At 41.7% G+C, this 22,774-nt stretch overlaps 1 protein-coding gene across 5 annotated transcripts in view; it reads left to right on the forward strand.

The window, feature by feature from the left end:
• NF1 (neurofibromin 1) overlaps positions 1-22,774 on the forward strand; it is a 184,711-nt gene that overhangs the window by 45,125 nt on the left and 116,812 nt on the right. For 3 of the 5 annotated variants that reach the window (XM_039914575.1, XM_029082634.2, XM_029082637.2), the window contains 9 exons: positions 3,889-4,020; positions 8,618-8,752; positions 10,815-10,928; positions 14,430-14,509; positions 15,993-16,116; positions 18,940-19,101; positions 20,350-20,596; positions 22,265-22,338; positions 22,659-22,742. In XM_039914575.1, coding sequence (XP_039770509.1) covers positions 3,889-4,020; positions 8,618-8,752; positions 10,815-10,928; positions 14,430-14,509; positions 15,993-16,116; positions 18,940-19,101; positions 20,350-20,596; positions 22,265-22,338; positions 22,659-22,742 — 1,152 coding nt within the window. Of the gene's footprint in view, positions 1-3,888; positions 4,021-5,052; positions 5,098-8,617; positions 8,753-10,814; positions 10,929-14,429; positions 14,510-15,992; positions 16,117-18,939; positions 19,102-20,349; positions 20,597-22,264; positions 22,339-22,658; positions 22,743-22,774 lie in introns of all 5 variants that reach the window. The other 2 variants (XM_039914576.1, XM_039914574.1) reach the window with 1 other exon arrangement.

Raw genomic sequence — 22,774 nt, forward strand, 5'->3', positions numbered from 1 at the left:
CTCCATTGTCTGAGACTAAAAGCTATTGAACCCTAACTTGGGAGGACCGAAAGCACAGGGATCTTCCATGTTTGTTTTTAGAACAGATGTGTGTAATTTTTGGGACCTGGTACTAAGTTGTTTTTGCTACAGTTTCCATTCGATTTGGGATGTGTTCCCTATAGGGATATTTTACAGCTGCAAAACATGATATCAGATGAAAATTTTTCTTGGACCCATGCACTGAATTTTAGCCTAAAACTCAGAGTATTATCAATTGTACAGTTAAATGTGGAAGCAACTCTTAATCTCCTGGAACTATTTGTTAATAACTTGAGGGTTGTCTTCATATTTCTTGGGGATTTTTTGAAGTAGCCAAATCCTTAAATAAAAGTTTTTGGTTTGTTTTCTTCTTCGAGAATCAGTGTTAATGGAACATCTCAGACTCAGTAAGTTTGTAGGCATTAATATATGCTAATTTGGGGGGAATTCCTGTGTTTCTTTTGAGCCTCTGAAATTGTCTTCCTGTCCAGAAGAGCTTTAGTATCCTCTAATGTGAAAGATTTTTTTTTTGTTTTTTTTTTGTTTTTAAGCACTTACTATGTGCCAGGCACTGTACTAAGCACTGGGGTGGATAAAAGCAAATTGTGTTGGACATAGTCCCTGTCCCACATGGGGCTCAGAGTGTCAGTCTCCATTTTACAAATGAGGTAACTCAGGCTCAGAGAAGTGAAGTGACTTGGCCAAAGTCACACAGCAGACAAGTGGCGGAGCTGGGATTAGAACCCATGACCTTCTGACTCCCAGGCCCTTGCTCTCGCCACTACGCCATGCTGCTTCTCTACCATTTATTTATAATAAGTAAGACCAACTACCTTGTCTACACTGTTTAATCTTTACACATCCCTATTAGGTAGATATGGGAAGTTCTGAAGTTTAGAGCCACAAGCTTGTGAAGAACTGAATGTTTATCAATTTAACCATCCCCCAAAGCTAGTTTGTGTAAAGGGAATCAAGTGATAATGCACCCTTTCAAGTTCAGAGTTAAGATGGTTTTGGGAACATGAAAACTGTAAAAACAACCAAAAATATTGACAGTTCAGGCAGCCGTTTTAAAATTTGCCATGCAACTCAGGTGTAATGGGCAAAGTGATGGCATTTTTAAGCACTTGCTTTGTGCTTTTCAACCGCCGTTCTAAGCACAGGAACCAATGCAAGATAATTCGTTCATTCAGTCGTTTTAATTAAGTGCTTACTGTGTGCAGAGCACTGTACTAAGTACTTGGGAGAGTACAACATAGTAAATCAGGTTGGACACAGTTACTGTCCCACTTGTAGATCCCAGTATAAAAGGGAGGGAGAACAGATGTTCCATCCCATTTTACAGATGAAGACAATATTCCAAATTCCTGATGGAGCTGTTTTTTCTTAATGTCTGTTTTCTCGGTAGTTAGTAATAAGTTGGGCATTTTGGAAGGAGCATTAACTCTTTCAGACCACTTTGGCTTCTCTTTTACCTGGCTGAGTATTGTGCCTACATATGGGCGGTGAATCCCTTGAGGTTTGGAAGAGGAAATATGTCCCGTGTCCTCTCTCCTCCCCCTTGCCCACCATAGGTCTGGCATTTGAAATATAACTTTATGTTGCAAGAGAACGGGACTTAATATGATAATAGTAGTAAATAGCAACATCTAACGGTGAATATTAAGTGTAGGTATTCAAGAAGTGTAGGTGTTTATCAAGGCAGCTACAGGATATATTGCTCTGCTGTTACACTTCCTTTTATTATTACTCTCAAGTGCCAGCGAGTCATTTCTGATTCATAGCGACTCTATGGATATATTTTTCCCCAGAACAGCCCATCTTCTGCCATAATCTGTAACCTGGCCAATGATTCTTCCATTATTGTTGTTATGATTTCTAGCTATCTAGCTGCTGATCTGCCTCTTCCACGTTTTCCCTGGACTTTTCTTAGCATTAGTGTCTTCTCCAGAGAGTCAGTCCTCCCGATGATGTGTACACGGCCTTTTAGCTGGATGCAGTTTTGGAGTCAAAACTGCCAAGTAGGAACAGTCCAAACTATCATTCACCAGGTGCAAGACCAACCCCAAATCTAATAATTCACCATCCAGTGGGTGGGCCTAGTTTAAAAGCACAACAACAAAAATCTCATTGAGGAATGACATAGTATTTTTGCATCTAGAGGCCAACCCTTAGAATTATCAGTCTTTGACAGATGGACTCTAAGGAGATTACTTACCCACTTAGCGGACCCTGAAAAACTCATTATAACTCTTTCCAAGGCTTCATTATCGCTTTATTTCGTTCCTGCCACTTTAGAGGACGGAGCAACAAAGAAGTTGAAAGAAATTTTGATTTGTATAGCCTCCATCCAAACGTGTCATTTTATCTGTGTCCCGAGGTAATTCAGCTTTTCCAATTCTGAGGAGAACGGTTCAATTTTCAAGCTGTAAAGTATCCATTTGCTGTCTTGCTGGGGGAGAGTCTGAATAGAGTAGCAGAGGCTTGAAATTGATGAGTGGATGGAAATTCACAAACAGCCATGCAGTCCAAAAATGCATTTTTTCCCCCCACCCCCCCACCAGCTGCACAGTCCAAAATTGGCCCCAGAGGAGTTGTACCTCCTCTGGGTGGGGCCTAGTTTCCTAATCCAAGTTATATTGAGCGCAGTAAGTATTTTAAGACTCGAATCGCTAGAAGACTGTCTGTCTTTTTACGTGGCTTTTTGTTCATTAACTTTGACCATATTTAACTCAAATTACTGTTGCCCCTCGAAAAACCCCTGTGAAGTAACTAAGGAGAAATTGAGGCACGGCGAATTCATCCTCCCCAGGATTAAACAAGGAGGAAATCGGGAATAGAATTCATTAGCCCAGACTGCCAATTCTCCACCCACTAGTAGATTTTTCCAACTCCCCCACAGTAACTGCAGAAATGTTTTAATAACCACTTAATAATAGGGACAATAAAGATATGAAGTACTTCTGCTTGTAAGTTTATCCTGTGGACGTCACCATTTTCCCCTTGTGAGTTTTAGAGTTTGAAGTTTGACGTAACATTTTCCAACATAATTTTAGAACATCCGTGCCTTTACATAATGGACTTTTAACCGGAAATTTAAACTTTATAACCAAACCAGTGTAAGAATAATGTGAAATAGTTTTGTTTTGAATCTCCTTCAGAATATTTCATTTGGACCAATTTGTGTATTTGCTCATAGTGATTATTGGTAGTCTTGTATGTCTCCTGTATATTATTCACAAATGCATTTGAGTTGATGAATTTCATCAACTAAAATTGGTTTGAAAATATCCTTGTTATGCTTTGAGAACAAACTGCCCTGTGATTCATTAGAATATTATAAGACCTTGGTAATTTTTAAAATAAACGTTATTTAAAAACAAAGGCTCTAATTCCTGTATATCATGAGGCTCCAGATTTTTTGATCTGCCATCTTCAGAATCAGCTTGATGGGGCATGTTGTTTTCAGATTAATACACAGCTGATGGTAAAAACCATTCTTGCAGTATATTGCAATTACATGCAGTTTGTCTTTTACTCATGAATGGAATATAAAAAATATTTTAATGATTCCTCAGTTCCAAGTGTTTGTATGAAAGTTGGAAACTGTTGTGTGTTTGCATGTATTGTACTTAAAAATCGGTTTTCTATGAATCAATCAAAATATTTATTGAGCACTTACTGTGCCGAGCACTGTACTAAGCGCTCGGGAGAGTCCAGTCCAGTTGGTAGACATGATCCATATCCACAAGGATTTTACTTTTTCTGAAGAAATATTACTTTAATTCAGCTATCCTCGCCAGAGAAAATATGGTATCTTGGGGTGGTTCTTTGTATTTTTTTCCTCACTTTCTGTGTTTTTCCTAGTCTGCTCTGGATTGGTGGCCCAAGATTGATGCGGTGTACTGCCATTCAGTTGAACTCCGCAGCATGTTCGGTGAAACGCTTCACAAAGCAGTGCAGGGCTGTGGAGCCCATCCAGCAATACGAATGGCCACGGTAAGATTAACTCACCGAGGTCTTGATTCTCTTCCCCTCCCCGCCACTCCCCACTTTGCCCACAGTTCATTTTCCATGTCATTTTCAGTGTCTTCATTCCATTCCTGCTGATCTTAACCATCGACTTCAGGTTGGAAGAAACAGTTGAAAAAGTCAAAAATTCGTAAAACAGAAACCCCTTCCTGTTCTGCAAACCTGCTGCGTGGTGATGAATGGTTGCTCTCAAGCCCACTAGTGATACTCGTTTATAGTTAACTTGGTGCACCAGAATTTTGTAGGTTAGGGAAATAATATTCTTTCCAAAGTACTATTTAAATACTACCTGAATCTGTTTCTAGGCCACTTCAGTGTAAAGTTTGACCTTTGTATTAAAAAAAAGAAAAAGCCCTCTCCTTCTAAAGCCCCCTCCAAAAACCTCCTAGATGTATTCTGGTCAATACTGCATTTGGGTGAGGGAAGGGAAAGTAATTATTGAGATAGAAGGAATAGTTCAACTTAGCAGAACAGAATCTCTCTTCATTTGTTAATGGTTTCGCAGGGAAGGGCAAGGTACGTGTCCAGCAGCCCTGTTGTATTGTGCTCTCCCAAGCTCTTAGTACAGTGCTCTGCACACAGTGAGCACTCAGTAAGTACCATTGATTGAAAAAAAAAATTTCTGACCCTTGGGAAATCAAGTGCATGTTTCCCCAAGTTATTTAATCCCCAGATAAACATCTGATATTTCTGAAAGAGCTCTTTGAACATTTGGCCTCTTTCGATGGCAAGGTACGGAGTCGATCTAGCTGGGTGATTTGCAGAGAATTTTCAAGGCAAGTTGTGTCCCAGATGTGCTACCAGAAAACCCCTTAAAATCCATGCACAAATCACCCAACGTTGCGTCAGTGAAATACTCTGGTAGAAGCGTGTAGTTCGTTTTTCTTGATATGTATGTATAGCAAGGGAATTGTACATGGCAACTCTTGACATTGATTGGTGGTGCTTTTCTGCTTCTTATTTTCTGTTCTTATTGGCTGCTGTCGCTCACATGATCAGATGCCAACCAGTCACTGTTTTGCATGGCAGTGGGCTTCTGTGGCTGTAAGTATGACCCATTGTAACTACCACAGAAAAGTCCTCAGTTTTCTTGACTTCTCTGTGTAGTTACCATTGTAGTCCCATCACGACATTTCAGATTAATACGTAGCATGTCTCCGCTTGTGGTGTATGGATTGAACGAATCATTTGACGTGATAAGCGTGCAGCTTCTTTTCTGTCCCATGCTTCCTTTTTCCAGAATTCCCCTAATCACGAAGAATGGTGATTTATATATTTAAGGGATTCTCTCCTGAAGGATAGTTATTAATATCTGGCAAGTGCTTTAATCCCCCAAATGACGTGCCTTGCATGCTGGGATTCAGAAAGCCAACCGGTGTCACTGAGGATTACCTGATTTCAAACTGGTTTAAATTAAAGCAAGAAGACCACAGCAGTAGTATTTTACTACTTGCTAGAGAAGAATTCCAGACATTAAAGCCCTCCTCCTTTTAGACACTTTTTTTCCCAATGGTTAAAATATGTGAATTCAAATGTGGAAAATAGAAATCCTAACTAATGCAACTTTGGGGTTATTTCTTCAAGGGCATCACTCATAGTCTAATGAATTCGTCATTAGCGAAGCTTTCACAAATATTCAGCATATTGAGCCCAGTTGACCCCAGGTAGTTACTCCCTGGTAGTAAGTTAGGCAGTTAGAGAGGGCTATTTAACTCTCTGATCATGAGGGGACCGGTTAATGAAGCCGCCTCCTAGTGAACCGAAAGTATTAGCGACTCTTCTGAGGTGCCTAAAGTCCTCCGAGGGAGTAACTTTAGCCATCGGAAGAATCAGACTCATTTTATTTGAGGCAACCTGATTTAAAATCATTTTTGATAGCAAATATTATTGTCATTATAATCATTATTATTGTATTACTCTGGGTCAAGCACTGTTTTAAGCACTGAGGTAGATACAAATTAATCGGGTTGGACCGAGTCCCTGTCCCACGTGGGGCTCATAGCCTAAGTAGAAGGGAGTATGGGCATTGAATCCCCTTTTTACAGATGAGGAAACTGAGGCATAGAAAAATTAAGGGACTTGCCCAAGGTCACATAGCAGATAACTGGCAGAGCTGGGATTAGAACGTACGTCCTCTCGCTCTCAGGCCCGTGCTCTTTCCACTAGGCTGGGATTCATTCATTCATTCAGTAGTATTTATTGAGCGCTTACTATGTGCAGAGCACTGTACTAAGCACTTGGAATGTACAAATCAGCAACAGATTTGCTGCTTACATGCTCCTTACATGCTCCTGCATGTGAGAAAGTTAGAGAAGCGTTACTTACTTTCCTGTAGCTATTCAGTCTAAGCATCCCAACTTTCCCTATGGATCCAAAACCCAAACTCTGGCTTTTATGGTCCTGAAATACGGCTTGTTTTGCCTACAGATCTGCTCCAGCCTTATCGAAGAGTAAATTGCAGAGCGCTGGAGGGCCAATCGTAATTCACAAGGGTCAAGTGACGCTGAGCACCCTGTCGCTGCTTGTGCGGTGGCCACTGAATGTGGCCTTCTAGGGTGACTCTTTGGCCCTTCCCCATGACCAAAAAGCCTTTCGGGATGTTAATGCGATATGCTGCTCAAGCCCGCGGGGCTTCTGGGATCCCCACTTGGCGCTCTTAATTTGTTCCAGGAAAATGGGCCCTAAGTGAAATAGCTGCTTCTGCCCGCTGCCAGGGCAGCTCTGGAAATGGTGCCACTTACCTACTCGATCTCTTTGAGGACAGTGACTCTGTTCCCCCAAACTGTGGCTCCTGCTGCTTCCGTGGCTCCAATCCCATTTCACTTCCTCTAACCCCATCCGCCACCCAGAAGGTTCCTGTGGCTCGCTCCAGTCAACGCCCCGAGGATGGAAGCCAGAGGGACACAGCCAGCTCCCGGAAACCTTCGCTCAGAGCACGCTCCTTGAACATGGTGCACCTTATCCCCACAAGAGAGAGCATTGTGAGAAATATCGGCCTTAACACTTGAGTGCTAAATGGGAAGCATTAGAGTGAGACTCCCCTCGATAAAATCAGTGGGGTCACAGCTGGAAATAGAAGCCCCGTGGACCTAAGCGTTTGAGTCGATGAGCTGTGTTAGATCACGCCACCTGGCTCTGGGGAAGTCAGTGGCTGACGCACTTCCAGTTTCCAGTCCCCTCTGTGGTCTGTAATGGCATGAACAGTGCCCTATGTTTCCTGAGTGAGCACTCGATCCCGGAAAGTCGCTTTTTAAGTCCTTGAGCCCCTCGGAGTTAGGAATCACCTTCAGGAAAGTCCGGTGTAGCTTCTTTAGGCTCTTTAGTTGCCTCGTCTTAGTGCCTTCTAGTGAGCTAGACTCCTTTTACCCCATAATCTCCTTGGGTGTGGGGATTGTGCCAGCCAACTGTATTGTATTCTCCCAAGTGCTCAATACTGTGCCCTACCCCAGCTAAGCCCTCAGATACCACTGATTGAGTTGGGAATGGGAATTATTTGGGAACCAAATTTCTTAAATAGAACCTCTTTTTATAGTTCTGGTTAGTCTCTAAGGTTCTTCACTTTCCAATGTCATTTCGAACATTTATTATTATTGGGAGACGTACCCCTGTATCTGTAGCTGGTCACGTGCCCCTTTAGATGGGTACACAGAAATTCTCAGTCCTTTAGGTTCACAGTGAGTCAATGGCTATTAGCGAGAGTGAGGAAGAAACCGTGCCTAAAACGCTGAAATATGAGACATGTGGTGCTGAATCACTATTGTTGACTTGGATAAATGAAGTCCTTAATTGTGAACTTTTTATCTAAGCAGGAAAGCCATGTATTAACAGTGCTCTGCCACTCCTCTGTAGTCGAAGCAAAGTTTCCGTGATTTAATAGTTCTCAGAGAGTTATTTCTGTATTTCTTGAATGATGTTTTTAGGAATATCGATTGAGGTATTCTGAATTTCAGGACAGAGGGAGTGGGAAAAAGAATCAAAATAAATCACAGTTAAGTTTTTGAGTCCAGAACAGGTACTGTGAATGTTTTTAGGGAGCCCCTATCTTAATTCAGCAAAGTAAAAATCATTTAAGAAAAGAGTAGAAGTTTGGGAATTGAAGAATTAGGAATTGTTCTGAATTAGGAGTGCTCTGTTTCAAAACATTTGGGACACGTCAGTCTGGTGAGAAGCTGTTTACAAGCACTTCACAATTCTTTTGAAGTGCAATGCTTCTCTTTCCTGTAAAACCATTTTAAAGTAAACCTTCCACCTTGAACAAAGCATTTTAGTGTTTTACTGCATAAAGATATAGAAGAGTAAAAACTGGCAGATAAGTAGTTCGTGATAAGTGCATGACTGAATAGGAAGCATCATCACAGTGAGGCTCTTCAAAAAGATTAGCAATATGTAATTACATTCAGTTATTTTTAAGGAAACTGCATATTCCTTGGACTACATATATCATTAGGTCTAAGTTTCTGTTACTGTGTCAGCTTTCTAAATTGATTTTTGCCACTGTGTTTGTGTTTATGTGTGTATATATGTAATTGTTACTGAGAGGTGACTGTTAATGTATTTTCCTTAGAGTCTTACATTCAAAGAAAAAATGACAAGTCTTAAATTTAAAGAAAAACCTACAGACTTGGAAACAAGAAGTTATAAATATCTCCTGTTGTCCATGGTGAAACTAATCCATGCCGATCCAAAGCTGTTGCTCTGTGTAAGTAAAATTTCTGGGCTACTTGGAAATACTGAAGTTAGTTCTGTAATTTAATTTTACAAGCAAGTTTGAAATTAGTGTGAACTAGTCTGTGGTCTTGCCAATTCTCTGGTAGTAATGCAGCTCACATTATTTGCCCCCCCACAAAAATACATTCATTTCTCTCAGAATATGTCCCCTCACTACACGTTTTGCATAGAATACAAGAATAGAATTAGGGAATGTTCTTTTTGACAACGTGTCTGTCCGGAAACAGCCCGACACAGCGTGGAAACAGTGAATGGGTCCACGGCATCAGATACAGGGTGAATACAGCCCCGCAAGGTTTCGATCAGGCAAAGTTCTGTAAGAACACACCACTGCATTGCGAGAGAACTGAGGATGCCAAATTAGGGGCTATCTTAAGATGCATTTCCTATCCTTTCCCATAATTGCCAACATGATCGAGGAGCTTTTATTTTGTGTAGTTTAATTTTCAGGATGTCACTGAAGCAGCACTTCTGCTCTAGCAGCATTTTGGGGTTAGGGGTAAGGAGCTGGTGCTCCTGGGTTAGATAGGTGCAAGAGGAGCTACAAGCATGAGATGCCAAGCTGTAGATCAGAGAGCTGCCCGCAGCTATTCCACACGTAAAGAATTCCATATAATCATTTCCCTGGCAATGGACACCATTTTGGGGCCTGTCACCTCTGTACCCTTCCTTCATTGAACATCTTGCCTACCAAGGCATAGCCTCTAATGATGGGTGGGAGGGAGAGGGCCCAGTCTACATTTCTCCGGTTCTCAGGGTCACTGGAACAGCTGAGAGAATCATCACTAATAACAAGAGGAACTCCCAGGCGAGTCGATCAGTGTTAGAAGTTAATTAGCAGCTACAGTGGCATAACCTAGTGTGAACTGTACCAAGACTTGGCCTCCTTCAGATGGGTAATAAGTTTCTTGAACAGCTTGGATGATTCCAATTTTGTATGGATAACGTTTCCTCACCTCCCACACCGGTTCGAGTGTTGACAGTGGGTTGCAGCAAGGACTTTTTAAAAGGGCTTTTAGAAATCAGACACGATCTGACAGTTGACGAAAACCGAAAAGCCGCGTAGCCTAGTGGAAGGAGCATCGGCCTGTGAGTCAGACCTGGGTTCTAATCCCGGATCTGCCACGTGACTGCTGTGTGATCTTGGGCGAGTCACTTAACTTCTCTGGACCTCAGTTACCTCATCTGTAAAATGGAGATTAAGACTGTGAACCCCATGTGGAACAGGGACGATTTCCAACCTGATTAGCTTACATCTACTCCAGCGCTTAGAACAGTGCCTGGCAGATAGAGCTTTACAAATACTATTAAAAAACAATAAAAACCCCCCAGGGATCCAACTCTGTGAGAGGAGACCATGAGAAGCTCGAGTAAATATTTTTTAAAAATGGAAGAAGTGATGCCGAATGAAAAATACTTATGAAGTAGGGTTTTTACTTTTGGTTGACCTGTGTGCCTAAGTATTAATTTTTAGAAAAATTCTCATTTCTAGGGAGTAATTAATGCTGTATTAGGTTACACGGTACCGCGGCGGCAGTGCAGCTTCTCAGAACTAGGTTAGATTCTCTCATGCTGATGTGGGAGATATGTGAGGAAAATTATAAATCCACATGGTTTTGGTCATCTGCATTTGCAACCTTAAATTTTTGTCACTCAACTTTCAGGCAAATGAGTCATAAGTAATCTACTATTTTCTTTGCTGCCACCTAGTAAAAAGTAGTTTCCACTAGATGGCAGCCCAGAAAACAGATGCCTCCACCGCCTATTTGGTTTGGAGATTGTCTATAAATATTTTGATGTCTTGAAAACAGAGACCCATATATCCCATTATTGTTGAAGAGTGAATACGTAATCCTGCGTTCATTGAAAAACTGCTCGTATTTTTTTTCCCATCCAGACTCAACAGCACGTAATTCTTATTTCCCCACTGAAAACTATTCATGGTTCAATTTTTGTCCGAATGTAGTTGCAGCTAAGAGAACCGTCCGAAGCCTGTTTAATTAAAAAGGAAGCATTTCTCTTTTCCTGTTCAGAATCCGAGGAAACAAGGGCCCGAAACCCAGGGCAGCACAGCAGAGTTAATCACAGGACTTGTCCAGCTTGTTCCCCAGTCAAACATGCCAGAAATAGCCCAAGAAGCCATGGAGGTAAGGGAAAAGCCTTTCATCACGTACCTTGCTTTGGTTAACAGGGTGTCTCTGCTTATCTTAATCACGTTTTTGAGAACATGCGTGTGCTTTGTGGTGATGGGAGAGTCCCGGAAATCTTTTGTAGACCCCCCTCTTGCTTTTGAATTGTAAACTCCTGTGGATGAAGGTCTGGGTCTCTTCAGTTAAATTTTGCTCAACACCCACTCCAGCATTATACGTATCTAGTTACTCCAGAAAGGCATCATCATGGTTACCAAGTATAGCTCAGGTCTCTAATTTGTTAGGTTTGGTCTTGATGGATTATTTTTAAAATGTTCCTTCATTTAAATTACTTAAAGCCAAATCACAATTAAACGTCCTTCATAGCTGCTAAAGGAAGATAGGTGGACTTTCCTTTTTTTTCAGTGAGGTATTATTTCGTGCTCATTTTCATTCAGTCGTATTTATTGAGCGCTTACTGTGTGCAGAGCACTGTACTAAGTGATCCGTTGTAAGGCAGTGTGGCCTCATAGAAAGGGCACGGGACTAGGAGTCAGAAGAGCTGAATTCTACTCTAAACCCATTTTTCCAATGACCTTGGACAAGTCACTTAACTTCTATGAGCTTTAGTTTCGGTTTACCGAGGTAAAGGGGGTTAAGAAACCTCTCTCTACATTTTAGATTGTGAATCTTGGGTGGGAGAGGGACTGTGTCAGATGGGATTATCCATCCCTGCCCCAATGCTTAGCACAGTGCTTTGGCACGTAGGAAACCCTTCATATTTACCATCATAATTATTATTGTCTCATGTTGATTTGTCCTTTACCCTTTCATTCTTTAATCTATCAGGGCCCATAGTACAACCCTCTTTTTTGTTGGGTTTTTTTTTGTTTTGTCTTTTTTTTAAAAAAAAAACTCACCAAATTTAGGAAAGGCAGTATTAGTCCCCTGCTTCCTGTCAAAGACAGCAGTGACATAGCAGTAGTGAAGATTGTTAATTCTCCATCTCCTCTCTTCCCAACTTTCTGTGGAGATCGATTAAATTTAACTAGAAAAATACTTCACATCAAATACCGCCTTATGACATGGTTACTTCTGAGCCTCTGGGCAAGATGTCAAATCTCTTTTCCGTTTGGAGTGGATAGTCCTTTCTCTACCACAGCAGAGACGATACAATGTGAACATGTGGTTTGAAGGTGTTCAAAGAAGCAGTGTGTCCTATGGGAAAGAACACAGTACTGGGAGTCCGAGGCCCCGGGTTCTGATCCTGGCTCCACCACTTACCTGCAGTGTTGCCTTGGCAAGTCACTTATCATCTCAGTGCCTCAGTTCCTCATCTGCAGAATGGGGATTCAATACCTGTTCTCCCTCATACTTAGACTCTGAACGCTATGCAGGACTTGGTTGTGTTGTATCTGCCATAGTGCTTAGTACGGTGCTTATGGCATATAGTAAGTGCTTAACAAAATAGCGTAATGATGACCACGATGATTCTGACAAGATTAGAATTGTCAAGTGACTTTCCTGAAGGAAAACAAGCCACTGAGATTTATTGTGATAAACATTTATTGATATTCACAGTACGTTAGCCTGCGACACGTAATGGCCCAGGCCCTCTTATGATGAGGCTTAAGGGGCATTTGAATTTTGACCACCGTACTTGAATTTGGAATCCATGGCATTTCTTGGACACAGTGCCTCTGACAGCATTACCCTTTGTCATTTTTTTTTCCTTACCAACTGAGTGCCACTGGTGTCCTGATTTGTTCTTCAGGAAATTAGAATGTTTCTGAAGAGAAGCTTACATTTCTTCAAGTGATCACTTGGAGACCCAAGGACAGAGCCCCTTGCCTCTAGTATGCATAGTTTCTCGCTGCAGGTTGTTGGTCATACCGTTCATTATTATGGAGCGCTCCTGTCTGGTTGTATTTTTTAACCCGATCAAGCCACGTAGCATTCTCATGAGTCATTCCCACTTTATAGACGTGAAACCAGAAGCTCTAGAGGTAAAGTAATTACCTTTAAAGTAAAGAATTACTTGCCAATGTTTAGGAGGAGAACCCAGATTCCCTAATTCCAATGCACTGGTTGATCCATCAAGCCGTGCTGTTGTCCAGAGCTCAGCATTTAATTGTTATTGAAAAGCTAGGCAGCCGCTCTGAATGGTTGCCTCCCTGTCTACTTACCTCATCCCTGTGGTTGAACACTTTTCTAGTAGCAACTTTTGTTGGGGTGTATACTTAAGCCGTCAGTTTTAAAATGCAAATGTCCTCAGTCAAGTTTAAAGAAATGAGATGGAAATGGCAATAAAATAATAGTTTTCTGAAAAGATGCACCGAAGGGCAGTGTCCACAGCAGTGATTTTCATATGTAGTATTTTCATGCCCATATAATATGTCTGCAGCAATCCAAAATGGTCTATAAGCAAAATTGCTCTCCAAGAAATGAGTGGAATTTGAGCTCCCGGAATACAATGAAGGCAATAAAATTGAAGCCTTTAAAGGCAGGATGATCCTGTAAGTCAAACCCTGGGTAATTCATGACTTGGAACCTCTTTTGTCTACACATCACTCCCTCATGCTGCCAGTTCTAGAAGATTTCAGTTTTTTACCGAGGCAAGAGTCGTTTTGTTCGTAGCTTTCACTAAAGGTTTATTCCTAGCAGTTTCTTTGGGGAAAAGGGGTTTGCCATGAAATACCAAGTACAGGGATCGACTCTCCAGTTGGTGCATTTGGCTTCTTTTCCACTCTACTGCTGTCAAAAGGAGCTGCATTCTTTAAAAAAAAAAGTTCTCATTTTAAGTGAGCTAAATGCTCATCTCCCACGTAGTTTAAAATAGAAATACATCAGAGATGGAAGGTTGGGAGAAATACTCTGCTCTGTTTTTACGCTTTTATTTTTGTAGGTCCCTCATTTTGTCCGACTTTTCAAAACAGTTATGGCAGGAAATTTGCTTCCAGCTTCTTTGGGGCTGGTGGGGAGGGAGAGGGCATGCAAGCAAAATATGATGTAACTGTGGGGGGACTTTTATTCAAGTTGTCTATGTCTGTTTTCTTATGAGATCCCCTGTATTTTTTTGGAATTCTTTGGGATTAATTTTTCGGAGGTGAAGTAATCAATGTGGGTAAGAAGTAAAGAATGCTGGTGTTTATTCCTTTCACCGCCTATATGAAACTAACAGTTGATGTAGGTATAAAGTTGATTTTTTCTTTTACTCCTTTTATTTATCTCTGTGCCTCCTGAGGAAAAAGGGGGTAAACTGGAAATATTTGGTTGTTTTTTTTTTTACTTATCTGCAAATATTTAAATATCTGAAAGCTCTTTCCGTATATCTGAAAATTGGTCATTAACACCAGGCAATATGGCCAGGTATACTCACCACAAAGCAATGTGTTGATAAAATTATCCTGATTTACCCAAAGACTTATTTCTTAGGATTTATAAGATATTCTGCTGCATATTTGTTGAGCTTTTTTTTACAGTTGCTATTTTGAATGAAAATGTCTATTTTGAATTCAGGCTTTGTTGGTTCTTCATCAATTAGAGAGTATTGATTTATGGAATCCTGATGCACCTATAGAAACATTTTGGGAGATTAGGTAAGTGCATTTAAAAAATAAATTTGTTTTACCATATTCATTATTTTTTTACCGAAAGTCTTAGGTTATTTCTTTGTCTTTAAAAGCTCAGTTTTTAACAGTACTGGCATGGAATTAATCTTTAGTGCAGTCTCCAGATTTTGCCTAATTTCAAAATGTTTCCTGAATTTTTGTAATTAGAATTTTACCTATGGCCTATCAAAAGTATTCCAGATTTCAAAACAAGATTACAAACTGGGGCAGCCTGGGTAATTATTTTGCGATTTTCTTAGAAGACAAATATATTCTGAAATGCAGTTCATCTGGAATCTATTTGTAGTTCTAGAAAAGGGATGAAAAACTCTTCAAAAGATCCAACAAGCAGCCTTCCCGACGTCAAAATATAAAGCCACAAATTGGGTTTAAAACATAGGATGCCTTGGTGTTTGGAGGGTCAAACGGATCCTTAAATGATGATTTTTGTTTGGTGACCCGTTTAGGGACTGATGTTGTGGTACTTGTAGGTTTGAGAGATGACCAAACAAAAGGTTAATGACTTTGAAAGCAATAAAGAGATTGCCTTTCTCTACTCCTCCAATGAAGGAAGCTTCCATTTTGAAATACTCTTTCATCCAAAATGAATATTGTTCTCCCATTCATCCCCAGAGCGCAGACGGACAATGTCCTGCACCTATGGAATCTCCCTCTCAGCCTATTTAAACCAATGTGGCTTTCATCTAAGCCTTTTCACTTTTCTAAAAAGAAATTGAAGGGGGGAGAAAAGGGTTTTCTTAAAGGGAAAGAGATTAAAACCCAGCCTCCCTTCTAGCTGTTCTCTTTAGAGTGAATCTGTGCTGACAAATTATAATGAAAAGTGTGATGCTTCTTTTAATCCAAAAATTCAATTTTTATGTCAGAATCAGGATGCTCATCTATTTGATAAACAGAGTGATTTTGGAAGAAGGGGCAGGTGAGACAGGTGTAAACCGTTGCATTTTGTTGGGCTAGCAGTGGTGAACCCAGCATGCTCTATCAACTCAGCAAACCTGTAAAGAAGCAGCGTGGCCTAATGGAAAGAGCGCAAACCTGGGAGTCAGAGGAACTGGATTCTAATCCCGACCCGCTACTTGTCAGCTGGGTGACCTTGGGCAAGTCACTTGACTCCTCTGTGCCTGTTCCCTCACCTGTAAAATGGGGACTAAGACTGTGAGCCCCATCTGACACATGGACTGTGTCTGACCTGATTTGCTTGTATCTACCCCATTGCTTCGTATAGTGCTTGGCACATATTAGGCACGTAACAAATGCCGTTAAAAAAATGTAGATCACTTGAGTCGCCCAGACTATGTAATTCCCATTTAGGCAGTGTAAAAACCCTCCCCTTCTTATCCAAGAAGCCTTATTAGACTAACTCCTGAGTCCCTGATGTGTTAATACCAGATGTATTTGGGAGGATGGGCCAAATGAGTCAGTGGTGCTAATAATGACCTTTCTATTGCCGCAGTTCGCAAATGCTTTTTTACATCTGTAAGAAGCTAACCAGTCACCAGATGCTTAGCAGCACAGAAATTCTCAAATGGCTGCGGGAAATTTTGATCTGCAGGAATAAATTCCTTCTTAAAAATAAGGTAAGCCCGCGGTAGTATTAGCCCGGAAAAGAATGAGCACGAAAATAAATGAAGCTTTTTTTTAAAAAAAAAAGAAAAAAAAGCTGCTGGCAACCTGAATAATACTTTTGTGTTCACTGTTCTCTGCTATCAAAGAATAAATCCTGGTCGGGCCCTTGAGAATACTGATAGAGCCTTGACAGGCAGTTTTACACTTAAACCTTCTAAAATAAGAGGAGAAGCAGTGCCATTACTGAGTCAGACTAATGATCCATTCAGCCTAGAGTTGTCTATCTCCAATCCTGGCAACAGGATGCTTGAAGAGAACAGTGTGATAAGTAGCCCTCCTTGACATCATCCTAATGGTTAGGAATGAATCATCTAACCTCTGCCCTCTCCTCCATTTTCCTAATTTTCTCTCTATTTTAATTTCCCACTAATTTTCCTCCCACCCGTGAAGTTATTCAGGCCCTTTGAAAACCTTCCCTATATTTTCGGCCTGCCCAACTTCCTGGGGTAATGATTTCCATATGTTTACCCTTGGCTTTGTAAAGAAGTGCTTCTTTGTGTTTCCTCTGCACCTACCACTTTCGGGCTTGGAGGCGTGCTTCTTCTGCCCGGCATGGGACTTGGAAAACAGTAATTCTCTGTGTGGTGTCTCATTCTCACCTCTCTCACCACTGGTCTCTTGCTCACACCCTCCCTTCTGCCTGGGACTCCGATACACTTCATACCTGGCAGACTGCCGCTCTTCCTCCCGTCTTCACAGCCCTTCTGAAATGCCATCTCCAGACTTTCCCTGATTAATCTTTCATATCCCCACCCTTTATCCCCGCAAAAAAATTGCCGGTTCAGCACTTTAGTGACACCGAAGGATTTGGGTACTTATCTCCACTTCCTCCACTTGCCCTTTTATACTCCTTTATCCATCTTCACATTCTATTGGCTTCCTTCACCTGTAATTTATTGTAGAGTCTGTCTCCCCTGCTAGGCTGTAAATTCCTTGAAAGCAAGGATTTTGCCTCCCTACTTTATTCTGCTCTACCACTTTCATAATACAGTGCTATGCAGGCAGTAAGCCTTCAAGAAATACTGTTTATTCATACCTTTTGTGATCTCGTAAACTATAGTTGTCAGCTTTCATCTTCAGTTTATTTTTAATCAGGTTCCCCTCCATTCCCTGATCACCATGATCGTCTTTCTCTACGTATATTCCTTTTCCAGCCGTCTCTTATGAGTAGTGAAGAATTGCATGCAGTGGTCCAGGTGTGGTCTTCAAGCTGCTTTATAGAGTGGATACCTTTGAATTTTGTTTTCTGTACCCTTCCTAATGACGCCTCGCAAGGTGGTTGATCCTATTTAAAAGTATTTACAGGGCTGGAGATTTCACAACTTGTTGGTGGTTCGTTGTTTAATCAGTGTGATAGTTAAGCTCCTTCCTATCTCTCAGCTGACCTTTCCTGCTGAAGTTTAAGCCTATCTCAGTGGAGTTTCCAAAGAGCTGGCAACATTTTCTACAGATGGTTAAGTGGTAAAGCTCAGTACCTGAAGATACTAGCAGTAGTAATTCATTGTGTTTCTTGAAATTGTTTTTCAGTTATCTTAATTAGCTCGTGAGGTAAAAACTGTGGTGTGTTACTTAGGTAAGGCTGTTTAACATAAGAGTTTGCTCAGCTGGCCAAAGGGTGAGAATATATGGGTATCTGTGTTTCCTGGCTGTTGTTGTAGTCTTGCGACAGAAGAGCTTATGGTGGCCATGGAGAGGGAAAGTGTGATACGGGGCTGGGGCTGCCCCTGGGGACCCAATCCCAGGAACTTCCCCATGGCCTTTGGGGAGGACCGTGAACCCAAAGACTGCTTCCATCTCTCTCTTTTTCCTCCTCCTCCTCCCGCTCCTTCTCCTCCTCCTGTTTTTATGGCAACTTGGGAAAGGGGATTGGGACATGCAACCAGGTGAGAGAATGCTCTGGAAACTAGGGAGCCAGTGGAGATTGAAGAGACACCTGGGGTCTCTCTGCCTCTGCTGTGCCCAAGGCCCCATCTTGGTTCCAGAGTTGGCACTATAGGGGCATCTGAACCCTCCCAGGCTCAGTTACACCAGCTTGTCCAGAAGGGAGTGGTGCAGGTTGCCTGGATAATAACTGGAATTTCTCTAAGTCCAGCCACAGTTCCTGATTCACAGGTCACAGAGAAACACACTAAATGCACTTGAAGCAGTTGTCTTATGTGAGACACCTGTATTGTGCAGAGCCATTCTACTAAAATTTGATAGGAGTGATTAAAGACTACATAATCCAGGCCTCGAGGAGTTTACAGTCTGGAATTGAATAATTCACTCTTTTGTAGATGCCTTCCCATTTTGGAATAATCTCTTCCGGCCAACAGCTTCGCGACCAGTCATCTTTGAATTTCCAGTTTCTTGGAGGCATTTTTTTGGTTATCCAGTTTCTCCATTACCCCTAAGTAGAAAGTCTACCCCATCATTGTCTGTGGAGATTCTTTCTAGAGGTTAATTAGGATTTTACTGGCTTGAGCTTCAAGTTTCCCATATGCCATCCCTAGCAATTTTCATGTATTGTTAAAAGGCAAGCTTCTTCATTTAAAAATGGAGTCCTCACAGAAGATTTTTGTTGTAATAAACTACCCCATCGTTCAAAATAGTCCAGAGCTACTCCAAAGGCATTCCACTAACTCTAGTTGCCTATCGGGTCTCTAACAAATGAACTTCAAGCATTAAGGTTTTCAAGGATCCTCCGACTGAAAAAGTGATAATTTTTCAAAGCGCTTGAACTTTTTGTTTCCTTTTAGAGCTCCTGAAGCACTTACTTTCTTCCCTCTCTCTAGCAGTCAGATAGGAGTTCCTGCCACTTCCTTTTCCTTTATGGGGTAGCATGTGACGTCTCTTCTGGTGGGGGTGCTAGTCAAATCTCTCTAGACCATGAAGAGTTAATACGCACCTGTACTCCGGGAGCATCCCTCAGGAAGGGGAAAGGAAACTCATCCATGGTAAGCAACCAAATTCACAATCTTCTTGTTAATTTTAGCTCTTCTGAGGAGTTCTTGGTCAAGTAGAAGCTCTCAGCGGCTTTTATCTTGAGCCATTTTTCTTTGGCCTTTTCTTTTCCTTTTTTGAACTCTTCCGTATGTATTTGTATTGTTACAAAAGGACGATCAGGCTTGGATCTATTTTGGACTACAGATGATTTAACCTAAAATGTGTTTTGGGTTTCCTGAATTTATTTTTAAGAGGCCAGCCCCCGATTTCTCAGTAAAGGCAAGGAAACACATTATAAACTTCAGTATTTTTTAAATTTCAATTTGGCATGATCGTCTGTTTTCTACCCTGAAGCGTTTGAACCCCTAGTTCAACACGTAGAATGTTTGGGGAGGCAAATTAATCAGCTTGTCAGGTCCAGGCCTCATGTGTCAAGTATGCTCTGTCAGCCTTCATCTTGCACGAATTGCTTGTACCCAACAGTCTTCTCTCTCCTATCTCCCTCTTTTCCTTCCTCTCACCCCCACGTATACTTAGTTTTTGGTCTGCTCCTGAATTTCTCATCCTAGTAAACTCCAGAAGCACTAGTTTCTCACCCGCACTCTGCAGTAGAAGTCTTCTGCGTGGCTCCAATCCGTCACCAAATTCACTCCTTCCACAGTGTGTGTTCTGCTAAAAATCTGCTTCTTTGCACGTTTGTGCTGCCTAAATCAAGTATTACTGCACGACAGTCCAAAAATAACTCTTAATTCCAAGTGCACTTGGTTTCGCATAAGGTTACTGAACTGCCTTTTTTCGGTGTGGGCACCTAGGTTTCCCCTCTCCGTCATCTGTGACCCATAACAAATTTCTGAGTCTGCCAATAGTGTCGTTTTCCCAGAATCTGAACAATTTAGCCATTGTAGCCTGCTCCCACAGCAACCAGCATGCTATTGTGTAGATCGCAGAACAAAGTAGATCTCATGGGAGATTATTTCCTTTGGAGAATTCTCTAATAATCTGTCCTTCCGAAAGCTTTGGGTGGCTTAAGTGTAAAACTGACTGCTTGGGGCCAGAAGGCCGAACCAGGTTCCAATTCAAGGTCTCTTTTGAGTCTGTAATGGAGTGATATTTGGGGTTGTCTGAATTTGTTACAAGGCTGAAGGGAAGAACTTTTTACCATGGTCCGTCGCACCGTGAAGAAGTGGGATCTAGAGAGGTTTTATGGGTTATCTGCTTTTTAAGTAAAATGACCGAACTTGCAACATATGTCCCCCAAGGACAGTACAGTCGGATGCAGCGGAACTCCAATATGCCGCCAAGCTCAGACTAAGCTAGAAGTTGCTCTCTACATGTTCCTCTGGAGCCCCGACATTGAGGCCGTCCTTGTCGCCATGTCCTGTTTCCGCCACCTCTGTGAAGAAGCTGACATTAGGTGTGGGGTAGATGAAGTTTCCGTGCATAATTTCTTGCCAAACTACAATACCTTCATGGAGTTTGCCTCCGTCAGCAATATGATGTCTACAGGTAAAACTAAACTCTTCTTGAAAGCTAACCCTAACTGAAATAAGGTCCTGTTAGATTGTCGACTCCTAGAGGGTAGGGACCGTGTCGACCAACTCTGTTGTTGTCTCTCAAATGTTAGTCCAGTGTACATGAAGCACCTAATAAATACTGTTGATCACAAACAAAATGCTAGATAAAAATTCTGTGGATGATGGAAAGTGTTTTTTAGAATTAGTTTGGAGGATTACTCACACTTCCTTAAGGGAATCATTAACTTCTGACTGTGCCATATATTCCGCAGGCATTTGTTGAAGAACTTCTTTGGCCAAACATCCATGTTGAACATAATTGCATCCTTAGCTTTACCGAGTGTTTTTTCTGGGAGCTTACCAGCTATGGCTACCCGGACCAAACCCGATGGAAGAACGAAAGAAATTCACAACATCCTTGTGCCTTGATGGGGGTTTTTCTAAGATGACTCATTAGCTAGTCAATGTTCAGGAGATTGAATATTGTGATATGACAACATGAAACTTCTTAAATCTGGCCAAAGGCATAAACAAACTACATTTTCAGTGTCTAGGGCAAATTTCTCCAACTTGTTCCTGTGGCAGCTGCTTTTATTTTCTGTAGTGTGTATGTATGTGCGTCTATTACGCGCAGGTCATTTAGAACCTGCATTTGAGAGATAAATGCACTGTCATCATAATAAAGCATTTTATATCTCTGTGTGACTCGAATGAAATAAAATCTGCCGAAGCCCAAAGAATTACTTCATCCCAAGGTTTGGGGATTGCAAACCTTGCAATGTAGATCTCAAGACATAATAGTAATAATATTGGTATTTGATAAATGCTTGTAGTGTACTTAATGCTGAGGTAGATTCAAAATAATCTGGTTGGACACAGTATGGAAGAGCTGCTAAGCAGTAGATTGAGGTTGTGCAGATAAGGTTATTTTGTCTATGAAACTGCACCCTGTTCAAGCCTCCTAATTGGCTCCGGAGGCCATCTGATTGAGAGCTACTGTTATGATAATAATAATTGTGGTATTTAAGTGCTTACTATATGCCAGGCACTCTACTAAGCGCTGGGGTGGGTGCAAATTGGGTTGGAGCCAATCCCTGTTTCACATGGGGCTCACAGTCTTAATCCCCGTTTTACAGATGAGGTAACTGAGGCACAGAGATGTGAAGTGACTCAGCCAAGGCCACACAGAGGCCAGTGGCAGAGCCGGGATTAGAACCCATGACCTTATGATTCTCGGGCCCAGGCTCTATCCATTTCTCCATGCTGCTTCCCATGTTGTAGGGTGCTGGCGGTTCTTCTGCCTGTCTCAACCTGTCACCACCCTGCCTGGACACTTGAATTGAAGAGTTGGCTGGGAGAAGAAAGACACAAAATGCATTTTACCTCATCTTTAAAATGGGAGTTAAGACGGTGAGTCCCATGTGGGACAGGGACTGTGTCCACCCTGATTAACTTGTATCTACCCCAGTGCTTAGAACAGTGCCTGGCACATAGTAAGCGCTTAACAGATACCATAAACAACAACAAACAGTAACAAGTGTCTGTTAAAGAATCCTCATTCAGGCGAGATCTTTACCAAGTTGATGCTCTGCTATTTGGGGAGGGCCTGGGGAGCGCTGCTAGGGTGACCCTCCTTCCTCCTTTGTTTTCCTTTGCTTAGGAAGAGCGGCACTTCAAAAGAGGGTGATGGCACTGTTGAGACGAATTGAACATCCAACTGCCGGCAACACTGAGGTGTGTACTCAATTCAGGAGAATACCAAAATGGCAAATGTAAAAAAGAAAAAATTCTCCCAGTTTTTGTTTTTCCCTTGTGGGTGTGCAAGGTTGGGAGGAGCGGGGTGTGCACATGTTATAGATTTGCAGTCGAGATAGTTTTTTGGGGGTTTTTTGTTTCTTTGAGAAACTGATTTGAGATGGAAGTGCTTTGCTATGGTTCCTGTAGCATATATTAAATGAGGGAAACTTGTTTCGCCAGGAGATTTTTTCAACTGTATTTTCAAAGAACCTGGCACAGTGTGGGGTTATCAGTAACTTAAATTTTCACCATTTTAGGCATGGGAAGACACTCATACAAAATGGGAACAAGCTACGAAGCTGATCCTTAACTATCCAAAAGCCAAAATGGAAGATGGCCAGGTGAGTGGATGCAGGTGCCTCACCTCATCTCT

This window comes from Ornithorhynchus anatinus, chromosome 17 (genome assembly GCF_004115215.2).
Source record: "Ornithorhynchus anatinus isolate Pmale09 chromosome 17, mOrnAna1.pri.v4, whole genome shotgun sequence".
NCBI classification, from domain to species: Eukaryota; Metazoa; Chordata; class Mammalia; order Monotremata; family Ornithorhynchidae; genus Ornithorhynchus; species Ornithorhynchus anatinus.